Consider the following 16,647-nt stretch of genomic DNA (forward strand, 5'->3'; position numbering starts at 1 on the left):
AAAAGTCTGTGCAGACTCGGTAAAGTATGCGTGTCGTGAACGCGGCCTAACTCTCTATGGGACCTCCCACATTACACAAAATACGCAACCATACATTGGCCAACTACCAGGTAGGTCCCACATAATAACATGCACTGAGTGCAACAAACCCGCGTAACAATATCCATCAACATTTATTTAATAAATGTGCAGTATACAAATCAAATGTTTTAATTTAGAAAGGCTATGTGGGGTCATGGTTTAGTATTGTAATCCTTGTGGGGGTTTCCAAGGAGTAGACTAGGGTTGGCAGTGCTCCGGGTTTGCTGGCTCTGGCTCCGGAGTGGCTCCAGAGGTTCAGCTCCAGCTCCAGGCTGGCTCCGGAGCTGATGGAGACCCCCTGCTCCAGCTCCAGGCCAGCTCCAGCAGCCCCAGCTCCAGCTCTGGAGTGGCTCTGGTGCAGCTCCACACTGCTGCTCCAGCTCCGTCTGCTTTTAACCAGCTCCGGCTATGGAGCCACAAAAAACAGTGCAAACTAGGATGTGAACGTTATAAATAATTATTCCTTTTTTACTTCTTTTATGTAAATAACTGTTTAACAAAACCAAAATATTAATAACAAACATCTGTTTAAACATTCAAACATGAAAAAGTAGAAACTAGAAACTAAAGTAGATGTCTGTGGCAATTAGGGTTGCCAGCCGGCCAGTATTTTAGCGGACTATCCGGCATTTGTACACTACATGGTCAACGATATGTGAACACCCCTTCTAATTACTGTGTTTGGCATGTGGGAGACTCTGAGACCAAGTAGAGGAAGATTCTATGGTCTGATGAGACCAAAATAGAGCTTTCCGGACTCAACGCTAAGCGCTACATTTGGTGAAGGCCTAACACCACACATCATCCTGAGAACACCATCCCTACCGTGAAGCATGGTGGTGGCAACATTATGTAAAATGGATGCAGCAAAGTACAGAGAAATCCTGTAAAAAACCTGCTGAAGTCTGCAAGAGACCTGGGACTTGGGAGAAGATTAATCTTCCAGCAGGGCAATGACCCCAAACATACAGCCAAAGCCACACTGGAGTGCCTTAAAAATAAAAAGGTCAATGTCCTGGAGTGGCCCAGTCAAAGCTCGAACCTCAATCCAATTGAGAATATGTGGAAAGAGTTGAACATTTCTGTTCACCAAAGGCCCCATCCAACTTGATGGAGCTTGAGCAATTTTGCAAAGACGAATGATCAAACATTGCTGTGTCCAGATGTGCAAAGCTGGTAGTGACTTACACATAGACTCATGGCTGTAATTGCTGTCAAAGCTGCCTCTACCAAATATTGACTGAAGGGGTGATTACTTATGCATTCATTAATTTTCTGTTTTGTATTTGTAATTAATTTAGAAAAAAATGCAGATCATATTTTTCACTTTAACATTATGGACATTTTCGGTGTTGATTACATATTGACTGATTAAATCCAACTGATTTCATGTAAACACAATGACATGTGGAAAAGACCAAGAGGGGTGAATACTTTTGAGAGCCACTAAAATCAAGCCACACAGCAATCTCCTTAGACAAGCATTGGCAGTAGAATGAACTTTACTGAGAGTTCACTGACTTTCAAAGTGGCATCGTCATAGGATACCCTGCTAGATCTGCCCTGGTGAGCTGTAAGTGCTGTTATTGTTAAGAGGAAACATCTAGGAGCAACAACAGCTCAGCTGCGAAGTGGTCAGCCACATAAGCTCACAGAACAGGACTGTTGAGTGCTGAAGTACGTAGCGCATAAAAATAGTCTTTCGTTGGTTGCAACAATCACTTCCGAGTGCCAAACTGCCTCTGGAAGCAATGTCAGCAGAAGAACTGTTTGTCAGGAGTTTCATGAAATTGGTTTCCATGGCCGAGCAGTAGAGGTCTTCACGGGTCCAGAAATGTGTGCCCGAACCCGAAGAGACCCGGAAATGTGCTATCCGGAACCGACCCAGACCCATCTATTACTTGAAAGTTTGGACCTGGACCCGTGCAGAACCGAGAAGTGCCGTAAATGTATTACCTGGAACCGACTCGGACCCATCTATTATTTGAAATCTGGACCCGGACCCGGCCGGGACACACAGACCCGATTGAACCCGATTGGCACAGATCCCACAGCTAATTGCTATTGTGAAAATAAGTTGTGAAAATAAAACTTTGTGTCTTACCTAATGTACCGTTAGTAGCTTCTCACCTGTACCTGACCGTGATGCATACAATCCATCCTCCTTACCAAGAAAGTTGGTAAAATAACATCCATGTTGTTCCTCTCTTGCTGATTGAAAGCGCATGTATAATCCACTCATTATTTTAGCTTCAAAAGTCCACTTGCTGTCACGGTGGTGGATGACAAACGCAACTTTGCAGCTTTGCAGTTTTTTTGTATGTCGCATAATACTTCCACTGTTTTCCCTTTTGAACTATAGAACATAAGAACATAGGAACATAAGACCATAAGAACATAAGAAAGTTTACAAACGAGAGGGGGCCATTCGACCCATCGTGCTCGTTTGGTGTTCATTAATATCTAAGTGATTCAAGGATGCTATCCAGACTATTTTTAAATGTTCCCAAATTTTCAGCTTCAACCACATCGCTGGGGAGTTTGTTCCAGATTCTGACAACTCTCTGTGTGAATAAGTGTCTTCTGTTTTCCATCTTGAATGCCTTGAAGCCCAATTTCCATTTGTGTCCCCGGGTGCGTGTGTCCCTGCTGATCTGGAAAAGCTCCTCTGGTAGTTTCCTCTGTTTCAGGGTGAAAAGGTTCCTTTCTGTACTTGGCAGCAGTGTTTATATTCCTCAAAACTTTCCATGAGAAGGTCTTGCTCAGTCAGACTGAAAAACGTTGCTATGTTTGGATGTCATCTTTGCTGCAGATCATTGTGTCAGTGCTCTGCAATTCTCCCTTTTGAGGCAGCATATGCATGAGCAATTATTTTGATTTCTTAAGTGGAATCTAGTTAAACAGACAATTTTAGCCTCTATTCCAGTGGTTCTCAACCCTGGTCCTGCTGTTTTTTGTTCCCTCCAAGCTCTCAATTACTTAATTGAACCCTTAATTGAAATAATATGTTCCTAAATCAGAGCCTTTTCATTATTTTAAACAGTAGGCATTTTAAGTTAAGTGTAAAATGTAATAAGGAATTTATTAATAATCTTGTTAATTTTATTAATCAACCAATCAGTTACACACTTTAAAGACAAGTGTAAAGTCAACATGGAGCAATACAGAACTGAATACAGAACCTTAAGTAGTTGAGAGCTTGGTTGGAACAATAAACAGCAGAGTTGTGGGTCCTCCAGGACCAGATTTCAGAACCACTGCTTTATTCGCTGTGGATGAATGGAGATAGCCTGACTTCAATTATCGGGTTAACATAATCCAGCTAAGGTTTGATTAACCTGAATTAGTTACAAGGTTACTGAATTCCTGCTACAATTAATAGGGCCCTGTATGGGGTATTACTGCTGTTACTGTTGTGTGAAGGAAAATGATGAAGAATACAGAAGGCTGGCTTGAACTTCGTGAACCACAATTGTTTATGTGGCTTTGAATAAGCGGGTTGTCTTTGTTTTGAACTATAATGATACAAGTGCATGCAAGTGACATTTTAATATGAAGTTGATTGGTGTGCTTGTTTTATCCTTACCCTGGTTAGTATGCATATATGTGGTGATTGTCAAAATACATGTGAAATACTGATGCTTCTGTAATTGCTGATGGTGGATTTAAAATGTAATCTGAACAATATACAGAGGTGTACACATCCTGTTTGTGTATTGATAAAGGAATTATGTCCCTTGCATTTTGACTATTTTAGGGTGGTGGGTGGTTGTTGTTAATGTATGGGGCAAGGGCTTTGGGATATGGTAACACTAAAACATTTTAATTTGGAAACTGCATACAATTCCATTAACACTTAATTGAATTAACTAAATTAACGCATTGTTAAAGGTTTGTTTTACACTAATCCATTGTGCTGTTGTTGGTAATAACTGTTTGTGCTAACATTGTGCTGTTCTATGCTAATTGTGCTGTTTTGTTGAATAACAGCTAAAAGAGAGAACACAGGCCAACTACTTCACTTGGACACCTATGGACATTTCAATGTATAAGGAACTATTCGAATGGCCTTTGTGTTATTTGTGGTCTATGATATTGTGGTACATGTCTTGTTGGCCTATGATGTTACAGGGTGCAGCTGACCCATCGTCAGAGCTTACGGTGGTGCAGTGGGCCCTGGGTTCCTCCTGGTGCAGGACAATGCCCGGCCTCATGTGGCCAGAGTGTGTAGGCAGTTCCTGAATGACGAAGGCATTGATGCAATTGACTGGCCCTCATGTTCCCCAGACCTGAATCCAATTGAGAACCTTTGTGACATTATGTATCAGTGCATCCGATGCCGCCAAGTAGTGCCACAGACTGTCCAGGAGCTCACTGATGCCCTGATCCAGGTCTGGGAGGAAATCCCCCAGGACACCATCCGCCGTCTCATCAGGAGCATGCCCAGACATTGTCGGGAGTTCATACAGGCATGTGGGGGCCATACACACTACTGAGTCACATTATGAGTTGCCGTTATTAAATGAAACGCAAGTTGGAACAGCCTGCGATTTCAATTGTTTACTTTGATTTTCGGTGTGAGTTTGAATCCAGCCCTCAATTGGTTGGTGATTTTGGTTTCCATTGACCATTGTTACATCATATTGTTCTCAACAAATTACATAATGTACAGTAAAGATTTTGATCTTTAATATATTTCGTTCATCGAGATTCAATTTCTGATTTAAGTGTTCCCTTAATTTTTTTTAGCAGTGTATCATCTCTCATTATCCTGTTTTACTTTAAGGAATGTTATCATAAAATATCACTGTGTGTAATTTGTGATGAATTACAGTTGTTGCATTTGTAATATGATCAATATTCTGCAACTAACTAGTGTTAGCCTGAAATTGATATAGTGACTACAGTGTCAGGTTTGCAGAATGATTGCCTTCCTGGATGAACTCATCCAAGAAGGCTTCATTTGTGAACGTTGTCAACAGGTTGAAATCCTACAGATCAAGGTTCATGATCTTGAGGCTCAGCTTGTTGATCTGCACTGTATTAGGGATATGGAAGAATTGGTCAATCAGCCCATGAGAGAGATGGTGTGCACGCCAAAACCTAGGAGAGTTGAGACCTCAGAGCAGGACAGTGTAGAGAACTGCTGGGTTACAGTAGGTCGTAACCGCAGAACAGGGCGTGCACAACCCCTAGAGACACCCCAAGAGCTAGAATTGCCCAACAGGTTCCAACTGCTGGACACCGAGTTGGACAATGACAGCTCAGAGGGTAATGGGGGGGCAGCTGAGCACCAGAGCACCATGGTGCCCACTACTAGTATAGTGTGCTCTAGTGATAAGGAGACCCGCATGGTATCTTGCTTGCCTGGTGCTCAGGTTGCAGATCTCCCTAAACTAGTAGACGGGCTACTGGCCAAAGCCGGGGGAAATCCACTGGTCATGGTCCACATTGGAACCAATGACATAGGAAAAGGTAGGACAGAGGTTCTGCAAGACAAATTTAAAGAGTTAGGAACAAAACTAAAGAGCAGAACCTCCACGGTAGTTATCTCCGAAATACTTCCGGTACCACGTGCCAGGCCAGGGAGACAGGCAGAGATTAGAAAATCTTTCTTCTGGGATAGATGGGACCTGTACAAACCGGACGGTCTACATCTAAACAGAAGGGGGGCTAATGCATTGGGAGAGTGTATGGGGAGAGAAATTGAGAATCATTTAAACTAGGAACCAGGGGGGCAGGGAGCTCTGACAATGGGCGATGTTCCTCTAAGGAAAGAAAACAAAGGGAGCCCACTAGTAGGAAAGTCCTGAAATGTTTGTACCTCAATGCCAGGAGTATAAGGAACAAGATGTTGGACTTAGAAGCCACAGTGCTGGCATGTGACTATGATGTCGTAGGAGTGACAGAAACATGGCTTACAGAAAACGATGTGGATGAATACAAGTTATAAGGATACACACAGTTTAGGAGAGACACGCAAAATCGAAGAGGAGGTGGGGTAGCATTATACGGAACAGAATCTTTGTGGGTGAAACTTTTGGACAAGAGATGTGGAGGATTAGTGGTAGGAGTGATTTACAAACCACCCAACTCAGATATTCAGCAAGATGTTACATTGTACAGTGTAATCAGGACTGCATGTAGCAAGGATGTGGCTGTTATAATGGGGGATTTCAATTTCCCAAACATAGACTGGGAAAGCCCAGTTGGGACTACAGAAGCAGAAATGAAATGGTTGAGATGGTAAATGACTGCTTTCTAACTCAATTTGTCAGGGAACCAACCAGAGAGTGTGCATGCATTGACTTGATATTTTCATATGACCAAGATTCAGAGGGACACTAGTTAGAGAACCAATGGCAAATTGTGATCACAACATGGTTAGCTTTTAGGCATTCTTTCAAAAAACAAGGCCCAAGTCTAAAACAATGGTCTACAATTTCAGAAAAGCAAACCTTGAAGGTATGAGGTGGCACTTAGAAGAGGTAGACTGGAGCACACTGGATACAGATTCAGTTGAAAATGGATGGTTATATTTTAAGAATATACTTCTTGAGGTTCAGGAGAAATTTGTTCCAAAACTTAGCAAATTGAGGACCAAAAAACAGTGGCAAAAATGGTTTAATAGAGGTATGCAAAAAATATCAAGAGGAAGAAAATGTTGTATAGTGCATACAAAAGGGACGGAGACAAAACAAAATACATAGAATATGTTGAGCTGCAAAGAGATTTTAAGACAGGGATCAGGAAAGCAAAGAGGGAAATAAAAAGAAACATAGCTCTTGGAGCTAAAACTAATGCAAAGAGCTTTTTTCAATACTACAACAGCAAGAGGACAATAAGGGAGGAAGTGAGACAGATAATGGGCAAAAATGGAGGTATCTTGGAAAATGAACAAGATGTAGCAAATGTTCTAAATGAGTATTTCACAGAGGTTTTTACAAAAGAAAAGACAGATAACATGCCACAGGTTAACAATCAGTCCAGGCAAATCTTAAGAGAGATCAGGATAAATGAGGAGGAGGTACTGTCTCCAGTCAATCAGTCTCACCTGCATCACCTGTAAAATGTTGGAAAAAATTATTAGACAGAAAATAGAGGAACATCTTATTGAAAACCATATTCTTGGAGATAGTCAACATGAGTTTAGACGATGCAGATCATGTCTTACTAACTTTTTGAACATGCAACTGCAGCTGTAGATCATGTGAAAGCATATGATATGATATACTTAGATTTTCAGAAAGCTTTTGAAAAGGTTCCACACCAAAGACTGATCCTCAAATTGGAAGCTGTAGGCATTCTGGGTAATGTAAGTAGATGGATTATGAACTGGTTGATATATAGGAAACAGAGGGTGTCGTTTAGAGGAGTCGCTTCTAACTGGAGTGAGGTTGTTAGTGGAGTTCCACAGGGATCAGTACTAGGGCCTTTGCTTTTTCTAATCTATATTAATGATCTGGACTCTGGGATAGTTATCAAACTTGTCAAATTTGCTGATGATACCAAAATAGGTGGCTCAGCAGATACAATCTCGGCAGCACAGGCTATTCAAAGGGGACTTAGATAACATTCGGTTGTGGGCCGACACCTGGCAGATGAAATTTAATGTGGACAAGTTCAAGGTAATACACGCAGGTAACAAAAATGACGACTATAATTACACTATGGGAGGAATAGAAATAGATGATGTATCGCATGAGAAAGACCTAGGAGTCTATGTGGACTCCTCACTTTCTCCATCCAAACAGTGTGGGGAAGCAATAAAAAAGGCAAACAGAATGTTAGGGTATATTGTAAAAAGTGTAGAATTTAAAACAAGGGAAGTAATGTTAAGACTGTACAATGCGCTAGTTAGACCTCATCTGGAATATTGTGTACAGTTCTGGGCACCACACTTCAAGAAGGATATTGCTGCTCTAGAGGCAGTTCAGAGGAGAGCAACCAGACTTATTCCAGGTCTGAAGAGAAAGTCCTACTCGGAGAGACTGAGGGAACTGAACCTTTTCACCCTGGAATAGAGGAGACTACGTGGGGACTTGATCCAAGTCTTTAAAATCATGAAGGGCATCAACCACATCAAACCAGAGGAGCTTTTCCAGATCAGCAGGGACACACGCACCCGGGGACACAAATGGAAATTGGGCTTCAAGGCACTTAAAACGGAAAACAGGAGACGCTTCTTTACACAGAGAGTAGTCACAATCTGAAACAAACTCCCCAGCAAACTACACATCGTCTCTGTCTTGTGTATGTTTAGTTAGAATCAGGATTATCTATCAATAATGTCACGTCTGCGCACCGGAGGTCCGGCTGCGCTTTCGGTTTCAGTTTCATTCACAAGAAGAGCCTTTTAAAAATAATAGTCATGTTTATATAGTGCTATATATATTCCGACTGCTTGCTGTATTGTTTTTTTGTCCACAGGGCTTTTTCCTCCATAGCAGGAGCGCTAGCAGCGGCAGTAAAATCGTGTGTCGTAAGAGATCTCGCCCCCTTTTGAGGGGCTCCTCCGCTGTACGAGATCTCGCTCTCTCAGTCCATGCTGTCTAGCACACCGTCTGCTTCTGTGGGCGCAACCACAGTTCCGCTCCATCAGAGCAGTTCACCTCCCAGGCCTGTCCAACACGGCGGTGGACCTCCTCTCTCGGGGAGGCCCCCCAGTCTCGGAATGGCGCCTCCACCCGCTTGTTGTACAACAACCGTGGATCCGGTTCGGCAGGGCGGACGTGGATTTCTTTGCCTCGGCAGAGTCCACACACTGCCCACTATGGTTCTCCGTCCAAGACCGCTCAGGAACCCTAGGGATCGACGCGCTAGCTCACAAGTGGCCGCGCTGTCTCCTTTACGCGTTCCCACCGTTCCCCCTTCTCCCGGTGGTCCTGGAGAAGGTCAGGAGAGAACGAGCGACAGATCGCGGACCTGATCGCCCTCCTCCACGGAGAGCCTTGGCAGCTCCCAGTGAGAGCGGACTTGTTGTCCCAGGTGCAGGGCACGCTTTGGCACCCCAATCCGGGCCTCCTCCAGCTCTGGGCCTGGCCCCTGAGCAGGAGCGATTGATTGCCTGGGGTCTGTCGGATGCGGTAGTTGCCACTATTCAGTCGGCGAGAGCTCCCTGTACGAGGTCGCAGTATTCCTACCACTGGTGGAAGTTTAGCACCTGCTGCCAAGACGGTGGTCAAGACCCAATTAATTGCCCCAATGGGGTCATATTGCAATTTCTACAAGAGCTGTTGGACCAGGGCAAGTCCCCATCCACGCTCAAAGTGTATCTGGCGGCCATCTCAACATGTCATGTTCGGATTGATGGCGAGCCTCCGGGATCTCATTTTCTGGCTGTGCAGTTTCTGAAGGGAGCTCGACGGCTACGGCCTCCTCGAACCCTTTCACTGCCCGCATGGCGCCTTGATGTAGTGCTGGACGCATTTTCCCAAGCCCCATTTGAGCCACTGAACTCAGCTAAGCTGATGCTGGTGTCACTTAAGACTGCGTTTTTGCTGGCAATCACCTCTGCAAAACGCATGAGCGAGTTACATGCCCTGTCCGTATACCCATCGTGTGTCCGCTTTGCGGGAGATGGCTCCAGGGTCACACTACGGCCTAACCCTGCGTTCCTCCCGAAAGAGCTGTCTCCATTTCATGTCAACAGGCCTACTGAGTTGATGGCTTTTCATCCTCCTCCCTTCGCTTCAGAGCAAGAGAGTCGGCTTCACCTGCTCTGCCCGGTGCGGGCCCTCAGGTGCTATTTGGAACGCACTAAGGACATTCGGCGCTCAGACCAACTGTTTGTGTCTTATGGAGCGTGGACACAGGGCCAGGCGCTTTCAAAGCAGCGCCTCTCGCATTGGATTGTGGACACCATTACCATGGCCTACGAGTCTACCAGGACCCCGGTGCCTGATCACCTGGTGGCCCACTCGACTCGAGGCATTGCCACATTGTGGGCCCTTTTTCAAGGTGCCCCCTCGGCAGACATTTGTGCGGCTGCAGCTTGGGCCTCACCGCTTATATTTGCCCGGTTCTACAGGTTGGATGTGACGGGACCGGTTCCTTCCTTTGGGAACCCGGTTTTGGCTGCAGTCGAGCCCCAGTAGCCTGCAGGCTCTGGCTCCTGCCTTTCCTCTCCCAGTCTGAACCTGTAAGTGCATCCTTAGGGAGCTAGTGAACCGTGTATTTCCCTTCCACCGGACTATGCCTTCCAGTCGAGCACCCACACGAGCTACTCCTGGATGTATAGACAGCCCTGTCGATGTGTTCCCGGGGCTTGTCGTGCGGCCTACAGGCATGTTGCCTTACGAGGCCGCCCTGTATATAGTTCGTTCATTGTAATTGTGTCGCGGTGGTGCATGCGTTGGCCTGTACCCCGCTCTGTGTATTGGTCAGCAGGTCTGTGGCCCACTCTGGCTGTATTATGCCATAGAGCAGGGGACCGCTGCTGTTGTCCTCCAGCGGAGGGCACTAGAGTTCTCCAGTGCCCCGCTGTGTACATAGTTCATTTATTCACACGGTAGAGCTGTAGTTGTCCTGCGACAGGTGTCAACTGCTCCTGTGTTCCACGTGTGGCGCATGAGCCAGCTCCTGCACCCCGTGATGTATATATGTGTATATATGTATTATGTGTTAAACAGCAGGACTGTGGCTCCATTCTAAAATTGTAGAATGGAGTTTACTTCCGCTGTTCCCAGCTGACGGCACTTGAGTTCGCTGCCTCGCTGTGTATATAGTTCCTTTGTTAACACAGTAGAGCTAATGTTGCCTTACGTTAGCCGGTCTAACCAGCGGGTGTCAACTGCTCCTGTGTTCCATGGGCGGTGCATGACTTCGTTCCTGCGCCCCGTGGTGTATATAGTTCGTGTGTACGAAATCTAAATTGTCAGCATAATGGAGCTCTTCCACTCTGTACTGTTTAGTCGAGTTGGATGCTCTTGTGCTGCACGCTGACACCATGAAGGTCTTGCTGTCATGCAATATATATGTATTGTGTATTGTTCAGCTCAGCTACTCTGTTGACTAGCCAGCTATGTATTATATTGTATTTTTCTCATTGGGTCTGTGGCCCCGCTCCTATTGGATCAGGGGACCACTCCCATGATATTGCGCGGAGTACGCACAAGTGCTTGATTGCCCGCATCAGACATTGTGCAAGTAGATTACGGCCTTGCTCCTAGCTGCACTAGTAGAGCAGACGGCCTTGCTATTGTAAGCGGAGGGCGTAAGAGTTAACCTCTGTAGCCCCCCTTCGTATATGCTGATTGCAGACAGTTCCCGGTAGAGCGTGACTATGGTCCTCACTCTTGGACGGCTCAGGTGTGGCCCTACGGGGCCCCCGAGGTTACTGTCTGGAGTTGTGTTGCTGAGGTCCCCTAGCGGTGCACCTCGGGGCAGGCTCCCTTATCAGCTCGCTGCCTCCTCCCTTGCGACGGTTTTGTTATACAGTAACCCCTCCCCCTTGGGCAGTGCTTCCAACGAAAGATTGCGTATGCAACCCCGGTTATGTGAAAAAGGAAGCACTGTCCAAGGGTTGCAAGGTCGCACGGGAGTCCAAGCTCCCGGCAAAAGAGGATGAACATTTTATAGAACAGGAAGGGGGAAGGGAACTGTTCTGAGTGACGAGCGCAGGGGCCAATGGCAGCTTTGATAGAGTGACGTTTCGATCGGATTCCCGCGGAAGTACGCAGAAACCCCTCCCCCTTGGGCAGTGCTTCCTTTTTCACATAACCGGGGTTGCATACGCAACCTATCGGTCTTCCACATGGCATGCAATGACAGTATAATAAGATACAAGCAGGCCCTGTCCTCGGCTAGGTCTGCCTACTACTCCAATTTAATAGAGACGCATAAGAATAACCTGTGTTTTCTTTTTAATACAATAGCGACACTTACTAACCAGCAGGTAAAGCCTTCAGAGGTTATCCCCCCCAATTTCACCTGTAGTGACTTCATGGATCATTTCAATAGCAAAGTTAACAGCATTAGAAAACAGATAGAACAGGAAACATACACAGATACTATAGCCAACACATGCAGTCCTTCACAGCCCCTGCCTACCTTGGATTCGTTTAACGTAGTAAATCACCAGGAATTGGTCTCCTTAATTACTAAAATGAAAACAACAACCTGCGCACTAGACCCTATACCCACTAAACTGCTAAAACAATCTCTGCCATTAATTATTCACAGAATACACAATATTATTAATGTCTCTTTATCCTCAGGATCTGTTCCTGATTCATTTAAAATAGCTGTAATTAAACCACTTCTTAAGAAACCCAGTGCCGACCCTAACCAACTTAAACACTATCGACCTATCTCAAACCTTCCCTTCCTTTCTAAGGTTCTAGAGAAAGTAGGTGCAAACCAACTGCAAGCTTTTTTAACCAATAATCATCTTTATGAAGAACTTCAATCAGGCTTACGTTCTGGCCATAGTACAGAAACGGCCCTGTTAAAAGTATTGAATTACCTGTTTCAGTCCTCCGATGTAGGGCACGCCAGGGTTATTATTTTATTAGACTTAAGTGCGGCTTTTGACACAATCGACCACAAAATCTTGTTACACCGCTTAGAAAACCGTATTGGCCTATCTTGCAATGTGCTTTCATGGTTTAAATCATATATGTCAAACAGACTCCAATATGTACAGATTAACGAGAACCACTCAAATTTAACTGAGGTTAAGTACGGAGTCCCACAGGGCTCAGTCCTCGGACCTATACTTTTTTCATTATACATGCTCCCTTTAGGTGATATCATTCGACGACATAATATTAACTTTCACAGTTACGCGGATGACACAATTATATCTGTCAGTAAATCCTAACAACACCATAGACCTAGAAAAACTAATTAAAACATGGATGACAAAAACATTTCTTATGCTTAATTCTGACAAAACAGAAGTCATAATTTTAGGAGACAAAAATCGAACTGTTCATCATGCACTAACAAAACTGAGTAATGATAACTTTAATTTCTCCCCTAAGGAGATGGCACGAAACCTGGGTGTCATCTGTGATCATAATCTATCTTTTGAATCACACATTCAGAATGTGTCGAGATCTTCCTTTCTCCAGCTTAGAAACATTGCTAAACTAAGACAATTCCTCTCATTACAGGACACTGAGAAATTGATACACGCATTTGTTACATCTAGATTGGATTACTGCAATGCCATTCTGTCAGGCAGCACAAACAGAGCTATTTCTGCACTTCAGTTAGTCCAAAATGCTGCTGCAAGAATCCTAACAAAAACTAAAAAACATGAACACATCACTCCAGTATTGGCTTCTCTTCACTGGCTGCCCGTGCACTACAGGATAGACTTTAAAGTGCTCTTATTAACATTTAAAGCACTAAAGGGACTGGCACCTCCCTACTTAAAAGATCTTCTTATGGAATACACTCCAGGTCAGCCATTGAGATCACAGGAAGCCGGTTACTTAGCGCTCCCTAAAATACACGAGAAATGCACAGGAGGTAGAGCATTCAGTTATAGGGCCCTGTGGAACGATCTTCCAGCCAATGTAAGAGATGCCCCCTCTGTCTTAGCCTTTAAATCACGTCTGAAGACTCATCTGTTTAGTCTCTGTTTTTCTAGCCCATAGTGCCGCCAGTGTGCCATGGACATGCAATTGCACAACTGTCTTTGGAAATGCCTGCACTACATGACCAGTATCTGATCACGACTGCCCTCTTGTCTTCCAGCAACAGCCTCCTCTGAGGGTCCAACGAGGCACCTCGTCCCCCACCATGGAAGTCTGATGAGGCACAACCCATCCCAGAAGCACCTCACCAAGAAGGGTCAACGGGGCATCCACACCCAAGGTTTGACGAGCCATCGCAACCCAAAGCCTGTTGATGGTCCAAACCCTCCACCCCCAATGGCCAGCGAGAGGCCTCCTCCAGAGGGAAGAGCACAGCCAGCAGCACCGATAAAGAACTTTCTGATCTCCTTGCTGCTGTAATAACTATACTGCCTGGAGGGGAGGCAACCATTAGGCCTAGGCCCTAAGCCGTGGACCCCCAGAGATTAATTTTTTCCTACATGCCATCCATAGGAGTTTTTTGTTTTTCTCTCCTCCGTGCCTAAGTGGTTTATTTACTTAAATGTTCACTCACTTTATTCTAGATCATGTAAAATGTTTACAGGTCTATATTTGATTTTATTGTATTTATGTTTTTTATTTTGCTATACGTTTGTTGTATGTTTACCAGTCTGTAAAGCGCTCTGTGGCTACCCTGCGAAGGGCGCTATACAAATAAAAATTGATTGATTGATTGATTGATTGTTCTCCGGAGACAGGCAGTCAGGAACACTTGTCTGAGGTTTTTCTAAAAAATATACATGCATGACGTCAATGAGGTAGTTCAAACTTTATCACAGACTTCTTTGTATTTAGAACTCTATATAACCTTGAAAGAGAGAGGGGCTTTTCCTAAAATCGACTACACCGACATTGCACTGAACCTGGCCCAGCAAGAGCAATACGCAAAGCTGAAATGTCCATAATTTACACAATCTCACTGCAATAATATAGAAAGAATATATTTGGTATCTACGAAGAGCACTGTCCCACATCATGAGTATGGCAAATGAACCAAAAATGTACTGTAAGTGAATAGAATAGGAAAACAACTTGAATTATAGTCACTTAATATACAGTGGTTAGGCCTGGGGCACCTCAAAACATTTACCCACCACCTGCCAATCACACGTGAAGAAGTCAGTGAATGACAGCTGGTTTGCATTAGGTACTTTAGAATGAAGAATCCACTGTCAAATAAAAGCCACCATAGTGTTGGAATTCTAACACGTGATTTATGTGTGGAGAAAAAGAGCATAACAAATACTGGATTCTGCCGAGTGATTTTAATTGTAACATGAAATACAGTTTTAATGATAGAAAGATTAAACTTGTTCAATAACAAAAAATATAGTTTGATTTTTATAACCCTGCTTATAGAACTGAAAGCATTGGACAGGTGTCCCTGAATACAAGCATCACATTGGAAGGTGTCTTATTTTTCTGTTCTGTTTCTGTTTTTCACTCCTCAGCACAGTGGAAGGCTCTGTTGAATGCGTGTTTGTGCAATGAGTTCTAGGACAAACCCAGTTTGATCAGATCAGGATTCTGAGATGGGAAAGTGACCAGTAAAGAATGAGACCAGTGAGAATATCATTAAGCAGTACAACACTGAGCTAAAGCTAAATGTATACAGGTGGAAATCCTTGTTGTAGACACTGTATTAAGACATAATACTCCATTATTATTTTATGTATTCTATACAATAGCAAGTAAATGTAGTGAAACATTACATTGTTGTAAAATAGTTATTCTGTAAAATATAGTTCTGATAGCAAATTAAAAGTTATGACAAGTCAAGTAAAAAGGACATGAAGGTATTCCAATATATTAAAATAATGTATGTTTTACAAATTCAGATGTTGCTAATATTTAGTGTCTCTCACCTCAGAATATGTACTTTTCTGCTGAACACCCTCATAACTCTCCTGTGAATCTGACTCAGTTTTAAGCCATATATGAGGGGATTTAAAAGAGGAGGGATGACTAAAATTTCCACTGCCAGGAAATTACGAAGAGCCTGTGGCATGTTCATTGAACCATATCGACTGTACAATACATCAAAAAGAATGGCAATGATAAAGTTGATTAAAGATATCAAATGGGGTAAACAGGTCTGCATGAATTTACTCATCTCGTCACTAGACTTTATACAAGACCTAACAATGTGGATATAAGAATATATTATAAAAAGCATTGCAAACAAATTAAATAATATAGCAATATATACATAGACAGTGTTAATAGTTGTGTCTACACAAGATAGTTTTATAACTGACCAGGTATCGCAGTACAATTTGTTAATATCAGATCTACACAGAGGCAGCCTGATAGTTAAGAATATTGGAATTGTGGTTTCACAGAAAGGAAGAATCCAAGAAATCAACAGAAACTTGCTCATAGTTAGAGATGTCATGATAGAGTGGTACTGTAAAGGTTTGCATATTGCCACATACCTGTCAAAAGCCATCGATGATAAAATGGTTAATTCACATGCAACAGAAGAGTAGATTACAAATATCTGAAGGAAACATCCAGAGTATGAGATCACATGAGAGTCAGAGAGGAAGTCAGCCAGGAGTTTAGGATACAGACCAGCAGTTCCATACAGTCCATTGACACACAGGTTACAGAGGAAGATGTACATAGGCTCATGGAGGGTTTTCTCAATAATGATTGTAATGATCAGTGTCAAATTGAAAAGCCATATCAATAGGTAAGCCAGAAGAGTAAAAGCAAAAAATATGTATTTATGAGATGCCGTCTCGTTCAATTCATGGAGTGTGAAGACTGCAACACTGGACGAGTTCTGCATTGCAGTAAGGTATGTTTCAGGAATATACAAATAACCCTGTACCTAAAGAAGCAAAGAGTACTAATAAGTCCCTTCAAACGTAAGTAGAAGATCAATTAAGTGGGAAAATAATAACAAAAATACAGTTACAATATAACAAGCACAGCAATGAAGTATAATGTTTGA

At 43.5% G+C, this 16,647-nt stretch overlaps 1 protein-coding gene across 1 annotated transcript; it reads right to left on the reverse strand.

The window, feature by feature from the left end:
- Positions 1–223: 223 nt before the first annotated feature.
- LOC136745484 (olfactory receptor 52J3-like) lies at positions 224–16,482 on the reverse strand. The gene is made up of 2 exons (XM_066698839.1): positions 15,568–16,482; positions 224–487 (listed from the first exon to the last, which is right to left on the reverse strand). Exons 1-2 carry the CDS (start codon positions 16,480–16,482, stop codon positions 224–226), a joined length of 1,179 nt encoding a protein of 392 aa, XP_066554936.1.
- Positions 16,483–16,647: the final 165 nt, after the last annotated feature.

The sequence above is a fragment of the Amia ocellicauda genome, chromosome 3, assembly GCF_036373705.1.
Source record: "Amia ocellicauda isolate fAmiCal2 chromosome 3, fAmiCal2.hap1, whole genome shotgun sequence".
NCBI lineage: Eukaryota > Metazoa > Chordata > Actinopteri > Amiiformes > Amiidae > Amia > Amia ocellicauda.

Excerpts from the sequence above, each read along its gene's own strand:
- LOC136745484 (XM_066698839.1), bottom strand. The coding sequence starts at position 16,482 with ATGCAGAACTCGTCCAGTGTTGCAGTCTTCACACTCCATGAATTGAAC. Across the intron at positions 488-15,567 it reads TGAGGGTGTTCAGCAGAAAA|CCGGAGCTGGTTAAAAGCAG; the intron begins GTACATATTCTG and ends GTGGCTCCATAG.